Source organism: Clavelina lepadiformis, chromosome 3, assembly GCF_947623445.1.
Source record: "Clavelina lepadiformis chromosome 3, kaClaLepa1.1, whole genome shotgun sequence".
NCBI lineage: Eukaryota > Metazoa > Chordata > Ascidiacea > Aplousobranchia > Clavelinidae > Clavelina > Clavelina lepadiformis.
Window position 1 is genome coordinate 15,003,037 of NC_135242.1, and position 16,042 is coordinate 15,019,078.

Here is a 16,042-nt window from a genome sequence, read left to right on the forward strand (position 1 = left end):
CAAAAGATCTTGCCCAGTTCAAATATATTTTATGCTTACGCGCATGAGTTTGGCTGTCACTATTTCACCGGTAAAAATCTCTCATTCAAAGTTATTTTTTATGATTTCTTGTTAACCTAACTTAAATGCTACAACATGGTGATCTAAATCCAAATTTTCCTTCTAAACTAAATCTAACTTTAATTCAACTCTAAATAGCTTAAATCTATTTTTGCATACCCATTTCTAACCGTCTATCTTTAACCATAGTCAATAGGCCTACATACCCATGTACAATACCCATACAATACAATACCTACTTAGGATGAAATAGCCACTCTCTATAAATTTAGGCCACTCTGCAATCATGTCAATATTTCACATGCATTGCATCTGGATATTATGCAGTTCCATAATAAACGAATCTGTGTTACAAGCACATTGAAGAAAACATATTACCGCAAAAACATTATGAGTCTAGTATGTAGGAATGGGCCGGTATGAACCCAAACCCGAATAGAATTGCCGAATATCGTCTTTGTCAAAGATTCGGGCGAACAGGAAAGTAACAATGGCGAAACCGAATACAAGATTAGTTATAAATTTACTGACTTTGGGAGAAAGTGATGATCTAGTTTCCCGGCGAAGCTAAAATAGCAGTACTTACAATGAAAGTCATTTTCCTAACGATTTTACTTCTGCAATCGTTTTCCAAACATTATTTTTTGAAACAAAGCGATATTTGTTTAACGATTACATCATGCTACAAACAAGACTTGACAATTTTTGGATGAAATTTTATTGTTTGGTCTTAATACAAACAGATTCATGATTCATTCATGTCGAATTTCATGATATTCGGGTTCGCACGAACCCAAATAATCTTCCTCGCAGCACATCCCTACTAGTATGCAAGTGCACAACCAGATGACGTCAAAATTTGGGTAGCTGAGGTCAAGTGTAGTGTTCACCATCCTGCTCGTTAGGTAGCGGCAGGACTCCATGTTTATTTGTCTGAAGAATTATTGCGTTTTTTCTCTTAATTCCCTGTTCGAATTTCCCATTCAGTTGTCTTTTTGACATAGAGGCAAAGAAACCTTCTTTTGAGACTATCTCCTCGTCAAGTTATGCCTGTGCTTCGGCACATGTTATTTGCTAATAAAATAATACCAATTTAGCCGCAGTCGTGTATCAGTAACAGCGCAACAGCACTGTGTAATGACATTCGTTGCGCTTTACTAGTAGCCTATTAATAGGCTTTCTGTGGTTGTGCACTTGAATTAGTTATATACAAATAGAAATATTATAGTAGTATGCATGAATGTATTACTTCCCTTCATTGATGAGGCTAATAAAACGGTATGCCGGAAAAGGAGATGAAAAAACTCTGCATTTAGAATTGGTTTAGACTACAGTATTGTGAAAAATAAGGACATAAGTCAAAACTAATGAGCTTTCTTAGAAATAAGGACAGTATTGAAGCCCTGCCTATAACCTTTGCCGAACTTGTCAGCAGACAGACGGGTTACGTGCCTGCGCCGCATCACTATTTGTCGTGAAGTTTTTATTGAAACTGTCAAAACAAGCAAGCAGATAGGAATTTTATGAAATCTTGAATAACGCAAAAATACTTTTCGAGTTAACACATGGCATTATTAAGAAACCAGGGACTACCTATAACATTACATGCGACTCTAACAGCTAGGCTGTTAGCTTGAAAAGGCTTTTGAAAGGATTGAGGACTGCAGTAACGCAGCAGCATGTGCAAAAAGTTAAGTTTGGCGGTAAGATGTGTTCCCATCGATTACCCTCACACCCATTTTAAAAGACAAAACTATGAAGACCTTGGCTATCAAGGCACTCAGCAATTTTTGGGAAAACTAGACACGGAATAATTAAGATGAAAGATGAACTAATGCAAGTAAACACAAAAAGAATAATCCTGAAAACCTACAATTGCCTTCATATATTTATTTTAAAAGCCTCCGCTTTAAGATTGAATATGAAGGACAAATGATTTCATGTTTATACTGTTCACATCACTCTACTCAAAGTTTAAAGATTGCCCCGAAAGTCTGTAATGAAATGGTTGTATGTCGTACCTTATCCTGTAAAGGCGACCAAATCACTACAACGTTTGTCGGTTGAAATGTTTATTGTCCTCGATGGTAAATGAGCCTCAAGGTCGTTGTTCTGCTTTTCTTAATCTTAGTAAATTAATTGTACACCTTGACAATTGTATATTCTGATTATATTGAAGCTTCTTTGAACAAATACATCAAGATAAAACATTGTCACAGCAACAGCATAAAGACATGTTGCGGCGTTGAACGTAATAGCAAGAAGAGACTGATAAGTGATAACTCGTAATGCACGCACAATAACAGGCAAGCAATCGATTACGTCACGCAGTGTTATGCTTCGCTGATTCGATAGATGAGAATTCTATGTCGTACATAATCTTATATTACATTAATTCATAATATTATCACAAGTCCATTAGGACACTGCAAAACCTAAAATGAATTAATCAATCTGAGATGCAAGCAAATCAAAGGGCAGAACATGAAGAACCTACAAGTTCAACCAGAGAAAACAAAAAAAAGAAGCGACAAGATGCAAGGGCTTAAATGCCAAACAAAACCCTTGAGCACCAAGAAAACAGATGAAAAAACAACCAACACAACCATAAGAACATCCTCTGAGTTGCACACTTAACCAAATCTCAGATAGATACAAGAAAGAAACATTAAGGAACAGCTGAAAACTGAAATCACTTTGGTATGTTGAGATATAAAGAAGACTGATACCAAAGAGACAAGTTTAAATTCAGTAGTTGAAAAATATGGAAGCATCTCAATAACAAATAAACTTTTTATAGGTTTTGGCGTAGGAAATGGAAATGTCAGTATGTTGAGATCTGAAAGACAAAAAAATGGATTTGATTTGATTATATGCTTTCTTTGTTAATCTTAGACTGTCAAGATAAGTTATGCACCAAAATGTGACGGTGGCAGTCGGTGGCTATGGCAGGAAATAAATCTTTGCAACAAATTGTGGAGCTTGTTAACCTTATTTACATAATGTTCATGGTGAAGTTTTTATCTCTATTTTTGTGTATTTATTTAGAATTAAACCTGTAGGATTATTTTGTAGCTAGGAATGCCTGATTTGCAATGTTTCATATTTCAAGTGGTATTTTGGCATCACGAAGAAAGTTTATTTTATGTTTGATTTTGTGTGTGTTGATGATGGTATCACTGAGAACATACTACAGTTCTTCTTTCAGAACACTTCCAAAATATACCAACTATAAAGATACAGCTTTAAGAAAACAGTATTCATCATTTCATTACACTGCTCCGTTCTTTCAACCCACTGTAAACTATTCTTCTACAAAAATTTCCAAATCTCAACCAATCGGAAAGTATAAAAAGAATGGAAAGGAGACTATACCGTATGAAAAAAATTTTGACATAAATGGTACTGATATCATTGTATTTTTGCATATGCAAAAGACTGGTGGGTCAACTTTTGGAAGACATTTAGTGTTTGACTTGCAACTAGAACGGAGATGTGAGAAGAAACTAATAAAGAAAAATAAAAAAACTAAAAAACGTACTTGCTTACGACCAAGTGATGATTCAGAATGGTTATTCAGTCGATTTACTACAGGTATATTTCAAACTTTATAAATTCACATAATTCTATGTCACATACAGTGGAACCTCAGCAAAAAAACCGTCCTTGGGACTAACAAAACTCGTCCCATTACTTGGATGGTCACTTTACCAGGATTATGTTTAAAGCAGGGTCGGTCATCTTGTCTCCAGGTGCGGTCGTTTACTATTAATTTTGTTTCGTATATTACACTTGCAAACTACACCTTGGGCAGCATGTTTGATATTTTTTGTCTTAATTACCTCCCAAAGCTTCTGTTTTCTTGATCAGTATTTAATAACAATTAAATTGATTGGTCATGTAAAAGATTAGGCAAGGTAAAACAATGTTTGGGACCGAGAATCAAGTAATTGCAGTCAGGACACTGAGGCTTTATTGAGATCAAATTGCATGAAAAAGTTGGAAAAATGGTGGGCCAAAAATAGTGATTTTGTAATATAATCATAGGGATTTTGTTATTAGGGCAGTCATAATGATCTGAGGCTTCACTGTGTTTTTTTATTCACATGTTTTTTATGTGCAAAGAAAAAATCTTTTGTAATTATAATAACTATTCTAGCTTTGTTGTTTTCTAGGTTGGGCTTGTGGTTTGCATGCTGATTGGACATCTTTAACAGAATGTGTGCCACAGTACTTTCCACTCACAAATATAACTAGGAGGTGATTAGTAAAGTTATTTTTTCAAACAACTGTTTGCATTGTTTTATACTTGTTAAATGATTCATACGATACCATTATGTCATGGTGCGGTATCGGAAACCTTTTAGCACTGAGAAAAGTTTTTGCAAGACTTGGCCATGAATCCTCATTGCTCAAACCGACTCGCTTGTCTATGCACAAGTTCAGGTTGACACACACCAACAATAGTATTGGGTTACGAACCCGGGTAGAGTAATTGTAAGCCTGGCACCCTTACCGCTCTACCACCCAACTTGGCTTCAATATTCTTTATTTATAATAATCAATATCACTTAGTTTAGTAGAGTTTGTTTTCAGTTCAGAAAGTTGTTTACAAACTTTTACAAAACTGTTTGATTTGTAACATAATATGAATTATGTTGTAATTAGTTCAGTTGGGTTATTAGAACGGTTGATTGTTAGATCTGTTAGTTGCTCTTTTTTCAAAGTAGAAGCAGAACCACGAGCGCTTAAAAGTTATTTGCTTCTCTCTGTTTATTTTGCACAGGCAATGCTGTAAAAGCACAAACCGGATACAAATGGTTGGATTAAAAAAACTATTACGTGTTTAGACTGCTGTAAGACTATAATTATATGGAGTGAATAAAATATGACTACTTTGAGACTAATTTCACTCACAATTTTGTTTTAGTAATGGCAAAAAATAAACAATACAATACGCAACACTAAGCACGTCAGAGCCATGTGAAGGCGATTGGGTATCCACGCTTTGTTTTTTTAGCTGATAGCAATGGTTAATGAGACTGTTGGCTTCTTTATATAAATTCTGTACTCTATGAAATAGGCTAATGCTGTAAAAACTATAAAATCATGCTTTGTTTGTCTTGGCATAAGTGAAACACAAGAGTGCCAACTTTTCAAAATTGTTGGGGTGTTGAGAAATTATTGAACATTTGCAGACGTGTTGTCAATAAAATCAAAGGGTTAAAAATAGCATCAGCTTGTGCACCAAAATAGTCTAGAGTAAAAAGAAACCGCAAAGTGCTGTACATGGCTACAAATTTAGTTACCCAATTTTTGTAACCTACTTAGATAAATAATTTTGTGAAAGTTTTTACTAAGGTCCACCTTATTTGATGCAATTAAATTTATTGTATCAATGTTGTTTTACGGCAGAAAATATTGACATCATAAAGATATGCTATCTATGTTGATTAGTATTCGTGTTACAAAATGTTCATCAAAACCACAAAAGCCGCTAGAACTTGTTCAGAGAAAAGTGGGCTGTTGTAAGCAATGTTCTGGTTAGATCTTGTTATGATTTTTAGTTAAGGTCTAGCAGTGGTTGCCAAACTTTTTTCAGTTGCAGAATCCTACCAGAATTTTTAACTCGAAACCCTTACCTGAACCCTGAACAGACCATAAAATTATACAGCAAAGTTGTTCATTAAAAATTCCAATTATATGTGATTTTTTGATTCGTAGAAAGTATTAACTAAATGCAAAAAAAAAAGTGCTCAAATATTTTGGCGTCACCAGGTTTGTCAAATCGAGATATAAGTTGTGTGGAATCGAAATACCCAGCGCAATCGTTGATTAAGCGAAAATGAGTCAGCAATCTTTGTCTTATAATTGTAGATGACCTAAGTATGACAAAACCAAAATTAAAAAATACAATTTAAAAGTGATAATACATAAGCTGACACCTCAAAACTAGTCTCTCTCTCTATAGTTGTGTATCGAGTATGGTGGGTGATAACTAATTTGACCTATATTTAACTGGTAAATAAGTGCAATATTATGCATCAAGTTTTGTTGGGATGTATCAGTCATTTTTTAACCTAATCTACGTTTCTATCTGGGTATAACTTTACAATGTGGACTGTGACTTACTTGCTTGCGAGACTTCATACAATATAATTTAATTAAGACAGTGGCTGTTTCATCTTAAGTTGGTCGTGTAATCCTTTCAGTTAGGTTAGGAGAATGGACTTTCAAACACAAGATTTTAGGTATTTAGGGTTTAATAGATGTTAGATTAGAAGGAATATTTATGCTACCAATATTATGAAAACCAAGTTAGGTTAACAAGAAACTGAAAGATGACATCAATTTTAAGATTTATGTACCATGAAGTGGTTACAGCTTCAATGAAATTGTGTGTAACCGTGTTATTCTTCATACTAGACATATTGTGGGAGATCACTGTGACAATGAATCTACTTCAGGTAGAATCATGCCATCAACTTTTACTTAAAATTTAATGCAACCACATGATGTACAGTCAAACCACAATTGTTCTGCCCTCATTTATCTGATCAGACAGCATATTGTTTTATCATAAGATGATAATTATGTTACACTGCAAAGTGCAGATGTTGTTTTTTGAAACACATAATTTCAGTAAGCTGCGCCAATGCAAGTCATATGCCCAGTGCAGATGCATTGTACATTTCAAACACATTACCATCCAGTGTAGATGGACTTAAGTGTTAGATTGTTAGTGTATTGTATGAGGATATATGTATGCAGAAACATGTTGTGTTGTAAACTTGGTTGACATGTTTGTATGCAAACTATTAATCAATTACTTGTAATACTATTCATTCTCTGGAAAAGCGATTTTGCAAAGACGCATAGCTTCAGTTTTGTTCCACCTGTTGTCTTTAACATAACCAATTGCATAAAGCTAAGCAAAAACTTACACTGTCCTCTTTTTATTAAAGATATTTTTATATTACAATGCTACGAGAACCTGTTGCTCGATATCTAAGTGAGTGGAAACATGTTGCTCGTGGGGCTACATGGGACACGTCGTATTTATTATGCAACGGAAAGAAGTATGATTACACCTTTTGCTGGGCAGGTAAGCAGCAGCATAACCTAGAAATGTTAAAGGGTTGCGTACACAGGATATGTTGTGCTAGTGTGTAGTTGTCACATTCTTTAATCTTCAGCATTATACACAGGTTAGAATCTATAAAGTTTTGTTTTCGTTATTGCATTATCATTTCACAATATTAAAAAACTTGTGTGGTGTGTTAACATATATTATGTTACATTCCAAAATTAGATATTTATTGTTACTACAGTATTACACTTTATCGTAAATAAGGTAATATATTTAATATCATACATTAATAATTAATATATATTTCACTGCTTGATACTGTAGCTTTTGCCTAAAATAAAATAGACTAATTAAAAGTAATAGCATGTTATTTCACATGCATTTAGTGTTCATTTACTACACTTATATGAAAATTGCTTTCTCATGATTCTTGAAGACACGTTTTATAGCTTTGCTTCTGGCTTTAATTCAATGTATTAAGATTTTGTTTGTTATTTTTTTAGGGGAGAATTGGTCTGGTGTACCTTTAAGTGAGTTTATGAATTGTTCTACAAATATGGCAAACAATAGGCAAACATACATGCTGGCTGACTTGAAAAAAATTGGTTGTGATGGCAGTGGAATGTCCTTTGCAACAGCTGGAAAGGTAATGCTGGAAAGTGCAAAGAAGAATCTTCAGGTAGTACAAGCAAAGGTGTAATTTTTATGGAAGATTATAAACTTGTTGTTTGACATTTACAGCGGAAGGTTATCAACTACAAGCTAAGGGCACTTATTAAAGCCTTTTCACTTATACATACTTGTTAAAATAAAACCATTGCTAAACAAATTTTACTGGGACCAGTTAAGTTACTTAAGGGTTATGTTAATGAGTTATCATTGTATTTTTATATTTATTAAACTTCTTTTCAATCTTGTATTCAAGTGCATTTTTAACTATCATTGCAGGAAATGGTATTTTTTGGATTGACCGAAAGGCAAAAAGCGACACAGTTTCTTTTCGAAAACTCTTTTAATTTGAAGTTCAACATAGATTTCTTCGACAGAAATGATACTTATGCTTCATCAGTGAATGAAACTGAAGACATTATACACAAAATAAGGCAGCTAAATGCTTTGGTGAGTAGAAAATAAATTTTTACTTTTCACACATAGCTAGATAATGCTATGTGAGACACGTAGCAACACCCCATACAAACAAAAAATGAAATGCTTCCAAATTTAAAGAATTTGGAATGTAAATATTTTGTCCTTTAGTTTGTCGTTATGAGATGAACAAATTAATTACGAGGAACACATTAATGCTGTAGTTTGTAAATGAGTTTAAGTGTACATTGTACAAGTCACGGCTATTCTAGGTACTGAAAAGCCAGTTCCTCTAAACCAGGGGTTCCCAACCTTTTTATGTTCTCGTACCACTTAGCCGCCACGGATTGTCAACACGTACCACTATTTTCAAATTAATTAATAACAATTAATAATAGTTAATTAATAATAGTGCATTGTATTAATAACAATGACAGCAGGGAGCAAGATCGACAAAAGTAGCTTACTGAGTGCAGAGAATTTAGTACGGAAAGAAATAAAAGTGTAGTTCGCATATTTTAGCAACTCAAAATTAAATTGTTATATTACTATACTATATATCGCATGCAACGGAGAGCTGCTCACGTACCACCTGAAAAGCTCTCGCGCACCACTAGTGGTACGCGTACCACCGGTTGGGAACCCCTGCTCTAAACCATAGGTCGGCAACCCGCTGCTCTCGAGCCGCGTGCGGCTCTTTCATCTCTGTAATTCGACTCCCGCGACTCAAAGCCAACGAGCTCATTTAGGAAAACTTAATGTGAATAAATCATGGTGTTTATTAGTGTCACTGTGTAAAATGCGTTTTTTCTGATTAATTATTATTCAGAATGTTTTATTCGGACGTGGAAAATCTTATATAAATACTACACAGTGATTTTCGCGGGCATAATCGTGGGTGGGTTTAAAGGTCCGAAGGTTGAATCGTCCGTGGGTTGAATCGTCATGGGTTGAATGGTCCATGGGTTGAATCGTCCGGGGTTGAATCGTTCTGGGTTGAATCGTTCTGGGTTGAATCGTCCGTGGGTTGAATCTCCTGTGGGTTGAATCGTTCTAGGTCGAAAGGTCCTGGGTTGAACCGTCCGCGGTTGAATCGTCCAACCACCACGCATGACTGCTTGCCACTCACTAAATCCTAAGCTTGTTTTTTTCGAGTTCGCATGTCTTGGATATTGGTCCTTGTTTGGTGACTATGTGGATTGTCATCGTTGTATTAAGAATTTTGTGAGGGTAACTACTGAAGTTTTTACATGTACTGTAAATGTAAAGCATTAGTTCGAATTATATATGTAGCGTTAGGTTTTTTGTTTTAAGTAGTCAATTAAGTGTTGTGGCTCAGAGTAGGTTTTAGTTTGGCGGAAACGAGACCAAAGGGATCTTTCAATGCTAAATGTTGCCGACCCGTGGTATAGAGACTCGGATTTTGTTGGGTTTTCAGGGCTCCCTGAAGCAAAGATTTTTCAAATGTTTTTGTTGAGCATGCAATTTTTTATCATTAAGTTCAAGAAATGTAAGAAAATATATGAAATCTAAGAAAAAACAATGAAACCAAGTGAACTCAGGGAATCCAAAGTACTTACGTGTACCCCTGAAAACCTACCCAGATATAATAGTTTTTTCTCAAAAAAGTATACCTGATAATTGCAAAAAAAAATGGAACTTTGTTATAGTTACATTACTTGCAAAAGTGCAAGTTCAACACGAAATTAAGTTAAGAGTTTATAAAGAAACGTAATTTAAATGTATATATATAGTACACCCACACATATTTCACCTCAAAGTTCATGTCGTTGGCAATTAAGTATGGAATTGCCAACCTTCTATCATTATAGCAACACTGTAGTGTAACACCCTGTTTGTTTTAAGCTCTCCAGGCTTAGCCACTTTTTGGATTTCATTGATTGTTTGTGAGCATTTTATCGTTTTATTATACTATAACATGAATAGTTATCACTACATTTTTTGCTTCAAACAGTCAATAGTGAAAAGTAAACGATTGGACGTTACGAACTTCACGTTACATATATTTTGTAATACTGTAGTAAGACTAATTTTAATGTTTTACTTGCACTTTAATCCCATACTTTTTTCAAGTTGTTGTATTTTCATCCTGCTTTTTTGAGATTTGTTTACTAAATTATATTATGGTATTTGGATATTGTGGAGGTATTCAATGTTTCCTGTGGTCTGACATGTAAGACACCGTTTATCCATTCAAATGTATTGGCTTAATCAAATGTATTAGCTTTCTGACTTCCTGTTTTAACAATTATAAAGTTTAAACTAATATGGAGTGGAAACTTGTCAGTTCAATTTTACTTAGCTTAGATTTCTTATTTCTTAAATTAGCCTGAATGGTTCAGGGAAGATGTGTAGATAGTAGAATCAGAATAGAAATTTTTAATAACAGAAATTTGAAGTGACAGAATAGGCCCCTTCAGCTTCGCATTAATGAGGCAAATGAGCTGCCACTGAACCATCAAATAGTTTGTAGTGTATGTTGTTTCTGTGTTTGTTTGTATTTTTTTGCAAATTTAGCTGATTGCAACCTTCTTACTATATATGAAAATAACTCTTTGATCAAGATTTTAGCTTTCTGTTTTTTTTTCTGTTATAATCGAAGTGGTAAATAAACGCAACAAATCCATTAACAGATATTTTTGTAGATGGTATTACTCTAATCATCTTTGGAGTTTTTAGTGGTTTTTATTTTTTAAATTTTATATTATAATTTATCCGCTTCATATGATTGTGTGCTGTTCACTTCAACTAACTACAACAAGACCTTGTATTAATATGTATACACACCCAATACAAAAGTTCTAAAGTTATCCACTTTTTAATAGAACCTATTCCTACTTACAATTGTTGTATATTAAAGAAATTGTGTAAAAATGATTTAAACTACTTATCTTAATTTTTTATTTTTAAAATGTCTTTTCTTTTCAAGGATGTGGATCTTTATGAATATGCCGTGAAATTATTTAATGAACGATTGAACCAAACGCTCAGATTCTCGAAGTCTTAAGATTTTTACCTTGGATTCTTGCACTGTCTGCCAGCAATGAATGTATATACGAATATGGACGCAACCATGACATGCCACTGGCCAAGCTGATGAGAACATTGTTGGTAGTTCTTGCAGAGCTCTATACATACGTCAATTGCAGTTTGATATAAGGGTATCAAATGCATTCCACCAGATGTTGGTCAACGGATTTGGCTAAACTTTGTGAAAGCAACAGAATTTTTCAGCTATCCTTTACATGATAATACATTGTATAATATTCTGGATGAATTAAAATTTGCGCTCAATAGTCACATACAATTGCCACCTTAACGAACAAGTGGAAATAAGCCGATGGTTTTACTATTGTTCTTTTTTTATTTTACATTTTTACTTGAACCTCAATAATTACATACAATTGCCATCGGAACGAATAAGTAGAAACATGTTGGTGGTTCCCGATTGCTTTGTTTTTCTTAAGTTACAATACATTTTTTCTTAACAATTTTGTACAAGTGTTGTAACCAAAGCATTTCTTTGACCCAAGTCAACTCAATTTTAATTGTGAATCAAATGACTTTGAGTTGTGATTCAAGTTAAGTTGTGGCTTGAGTCAATCTAAACTAAGTCCAGTCAGTTTTCCTGACGACTCACTATACAAGCACAGAGGTGGGCAGTCGGTACTTTGAAAGTACCGTCGGTAACGGTACCGGTACTTTTTGTGAAAAAGATGCTGCTGCAAGTGCATTGTTTGCCGCTATTATGCCCCCGGTAAAGGTTATTCCAGGTCAAAACATATCTGACGTTATTCGTTTGAAATTTTACTTGACATTTCTAAATTAATAAAGATCAACATGCTGCTAAACTTGCTATTAAGGATTAATTTTGAAAACATACTTGTTAAAAGTTTGAAATAATCACGCGAAAAGTACCAGGATCGACGGAAATTTCTTGAAAAGAGTTCTGCAGTACAGTAACTCGGTACTACAGTACCGCGGTATTGCCCACCTATGTACATGCGTCACATTGTTTATCATAACATCGACACTCATTGTGCAACGCCATTTTTCATGCTGTATGGTTTATTGGAGTTGCCATTCGGTGTGTGGAGAACGAATGATCTAGAGCAGGGGTGTTCAAATGATTTCTGCCATGATCCACCACAGTCAAACCTGGCAACATGATGATCCACTAAATACGAATAGTAAACATATTGGACATACTTTAATTTTGATGGTGCTTTATTTATGTAAATGTACCCTACATTGTAGGGCTTACAACTTATTTATAACTTTGTAAAAGTCAAAAGTGAAGTGTGCCACAGCTGCAAGATTGTTTCAAGACTACATTGGAAGATCCACACAAAAAGTTTAAAAGATCCGGATCGAGATCTGCCATTTGAACACCCCCGATCTAGAGTCTAGACTCTAGAGCAAGGGGGCAATTGTGACAATTTTTGAAGTTGGAGGGAGATTTTAGTCTTTAAGGAGTGGAAGACGCTGTTATCATTGCCTTCCAAGTTATGATTTTATAAATATGTATCTTTTATTCACCGCGCTATTATTGCATAAGGTCATACTTGCTTGTTTCTGATTGTTCTATTTTTTTTGTGATAATTTCAAAGCATATTGTTCATCGCAAGAAGCAAATACATTCGTAGAAAAATAATCATAGGGGCGATTTTGACCCAGAACGCCGAAAAGGGGGTTTTCAAAAAGTTGTAATTTCACAAAAAAGGTAGAAGACCACTGATCTAAAGTATAGGTATAAGGTTCATGATATTGATACAGGTAGATATCTTGTATGCCAAGCAGGGTCGGATTTTCAGGTGTCTCGGACTCTCGGTGCCATGGCAACCAAATTTTGTTTTCAACATTCATAATTGAGCTGAATGATTGCCCACTAGGCACCCATTGTTTTCATAATAACAAAGAGTTGAGCATCCAATTATTTCGAGCGGCATTTATTTAAGTCCATGACCTCCTCTTTACCTTCCTGACTTATGAATTGTCTCACGGAGACGGGGGTTTCATCCCCATAACAACCTTTCAGGTTGCTCTGTATCTCGTACCCTAGGCTATCTATTGCAGTAAACAAAAAGTTGCTTTGACTAAGTAGGGTTAATGTTGCCTTTGGAGGGATGCGGATTTCTGAATTTGTTTCAGTTAGCTTTCCGGTAGTTTCAGCCAGTATAATGGGTGCTGAAGTAATATATGAAATGGTGGTACCAGCACAGTTTTAAAATTTGAGGTTTTGAACCAGGACAGTTTAGGATTTTGGAGTGATTATGATATTTTAAAAATGTTAGGAATATCTTAAAGTAATTTTTAAATTTCAAGTACTAGGATATAATTTAGAAATTTGAGGTCATGCAAGTTTAAGGGGTTAAATGATATTTTTATATGTTTTATCTAGAATCAGTTTTTTAACCTTAAGAACTTTACGAAATAATCAATTTTATTTTATCATCTTCTATAGACTTTACTTTTATCACAATTCCATTTTCATCAAATATTTTCACTTTAGGTCTACCATTTGTATTCTTGCAATATCATCTTTTGATAATAGGCTATATTATGGGATAGTTTAGAATCTAAACTTTAGATCACTCAGTTTTATAAGTTGAAAAATAACTGAATCAAAATTGAAAGAGAATGTGTTAAACCTAAGCAGTGTCTATTTCCAAGAGGTGTCTCTTCATCAGTCCTATTTTTATCCTCATCAAAATGTAAGTCACCATCAATACCAGGACCTGGATCAAAGCGTGTGGAAAAACACGACCTGAGCCATTAAATTAAATGGACATCTGTCACCATGTTCTTTTTGACAAAAACTAATTTTAATATCTACAGGTTCTCGCTCAATCTTTTTAAATTTAAGTTTAAAATGTTTACTCCAAACTTAAAAAGCAGAATCGATTTGCTGATTTATTGATTCTTCGGTAAGTTTTGATGTGTAATTCATAATACTATAGGTTAAGACCCCCTTATTCCATTTTCGTGTATCAATATTTTTAGGAATTGATAAAGTTATCTGATGTAAGAAATCCGCAAAACATCTTTTATATGTAATGTAGATAACACCAAACGGTTTAAATACGTTTCCCAGTAGCGACGGCTTAAAGTGAAAACTTAAAAGCGCAAGAATAAGCTATGTCGTCACGCATGTCTGGTTACGTCCTGCTAAACGTCATCAGGTGAAGAAAAAATATAGGTCTACTGATCAAATGCCTAAATTTAAAGTCGTTTTAAATTTTCAAGTTGAGCCCAAGTATTAAACTTATCATTATAACCTTTCAAATTAACTAATGCTAGTTTTTTCTTTAGTATTTTCGAATAACCTTTTCAGTTATAACATATATTTTTTTGTCCAATTTGATGTATAGCCTTCGTCAAAGTTTTCCGCTTGTATTTTAAAATTCGAACTGTATCACCAACTTTGAACTTTGGTTTTGCTTTCATTGCTTTGATACCACCATACAAATTAAAATAAATAATAGATTCGTTTTTATTTGTGCTTGCTTTTACAGGAGACATTTTTATGGACTTATGATAACTGTTATTATACTCATTAAGAATGACAGGTAATATTTTTAAGTATTGAGTTGAATTTTGTTCGGTGAACTTCCTTCACATTTTGGTCTTAATTGTTCGACTCCATCTTTTCTTCATTTTCGATTAAATATAATTTAATATTATGATGTTCTAAAAGTTCATCCATGTACTTATTATAAAGTTCTTTTCCCTTATCAATCCATAAAAGTTTAGGGTTTCTATTTTACATGAATATTTTCTTAAAAGCATTAGCGACCGTTTCACCTTTTTTATCTTTCGAAGGAACTATCCAACTAAACTTAGAAATCACATCAATCACCATAAGTAAATACCTTTAACCTTTATTCCATTTGCTAATCGCTGCATTTCAACCAAATCAGCTGTCCAAATTTCATCAATAAATTTAGCTACATCTCGGTGCCATGGAATTTTCTTTTTCACCGGATTATGCAGTTCATTAGCTAGTTCAGTTTGCCACGACGCCTTCTCTCGTTTTTTGCACCCAAACCAAATTTATATTTAGTCTTAATTGCGGCTTGTACAAGCTTCTTGTCGAAGGATTCCCGAATACCTTTTGTTTTGGTTTGAGAAAGCTTATTATTTCACATCCCTTTATCGGATTTGGTTTTCCCTTTCTTCGTATTATTATCTCTGTGACAGATATCATGTTTCAAAGCAATAGCATCTATTTGGTTATAAGTAGGGCAACCAAAAGTCAACATGGTCAATTTTTTTTACCTGCTCAGAATGCTATGAAACAAGCACAAAACAAATTTCAGCTTTGTACGACGTGCGGTATAGAAGTTATTAGGTCAGATAAAGTCAAAATGTTACGAATGAGCCAGCCAGCCACAAATGAGTTTATTGATCGTCAGTTCTCATGCTTATTTGGCTCTTTATTTGGTGACGCCAATTAGACCGCTGGTGTATAGTTTTGCTGCATCTAAAGTGTGTTATGGCTTCTTTTGCGATGTTGTATTATTTTTTCATGCTGTATAATTCCATTACTACAGAATACACTGCATCTGCTTAAAACTCAAAAAATGCCTTACTTAAGTTTACATCCTATACGACCTGCTATCAAGCTCGTTTTGGTTACAGTATATACAATCAAATAACGTTGCACCACTACCACGTAATCACAGAACGAAAGAAGTTGTGCACGGTATACTAATTGAAGGCGCGAACCTGATTTCTTTTTCGACTTATAGAGCTTATGGAGCAGATATAACCTGTCAAAATCTC

The 16,042-nt window shown here is 34.2% G+C and overlaps 1 protein-coding gene and 1 long non-coding RNA gene across 4 annotated transcripts; one reads left to right on the top strand and one right to left on the bottom strand.

Moving 5' to 3' along the window:
- Nucleotides 1-2,407: 2,407 nt before the first annotated feature.
- Nucleotides 2,408-15,224, bottom strand: LOC143449301 (uncharacterized). Its single transcript, XR_013114547.1, has 2 exons — nucleotides 15,130-15,224; nucleotides 2,408-2,899 (listed from the first exon to the last, which is right to left on the bottom strand). It is a non-coding gene; the product is annotated as an uncharacterized LOC143449301 (long non-coding RNA).
- On the top strand, nucleotides 3,088-12,911 carry LOC143449300 (heparan-sulfate 6-O-sulfotransferase 1-like). 3 transcript variants are annotated; one of them, XM_076949442.1, is made up of 6 exons: nucleotides 3,088-3,654; nucleotides 4,236-4,320; nucleotides 7,026-7,165; nucleotides 7,654-7,829; nucleotides 8,099-8,269; nucleotides 11,187-12,911. In XM_076949442.1, the coding sequence occupies exons 1-6, from the start codon at nucleotides 3,156-3,158 to the stop codon at nucleotides 11,262-11,264; spliced, it is 1,149 nt and encodes a 382-aa protein (XP_076805557.1). In that variant the 5' UTR covers nucleotides 3,088-3,155; the 3' UTR covers nucleotides 11,265-12,911. The 3 variants fall into 3 exon arrangements, with proteins under 3 accessions (XP_076805557.1, XP_076805558.1, XP_076805559.1); XM_076949443.1 differs by having other exon boundaries at nucleotides 7,654-7,796; XM_076949444.1 differs by lacking the exon at nucleotides 3,088-3,654 and adding an exon at nucleotides 3,661-3,812.
- Nucleotides 15,225-16,042: the final 818 nt, after the last annotated feature.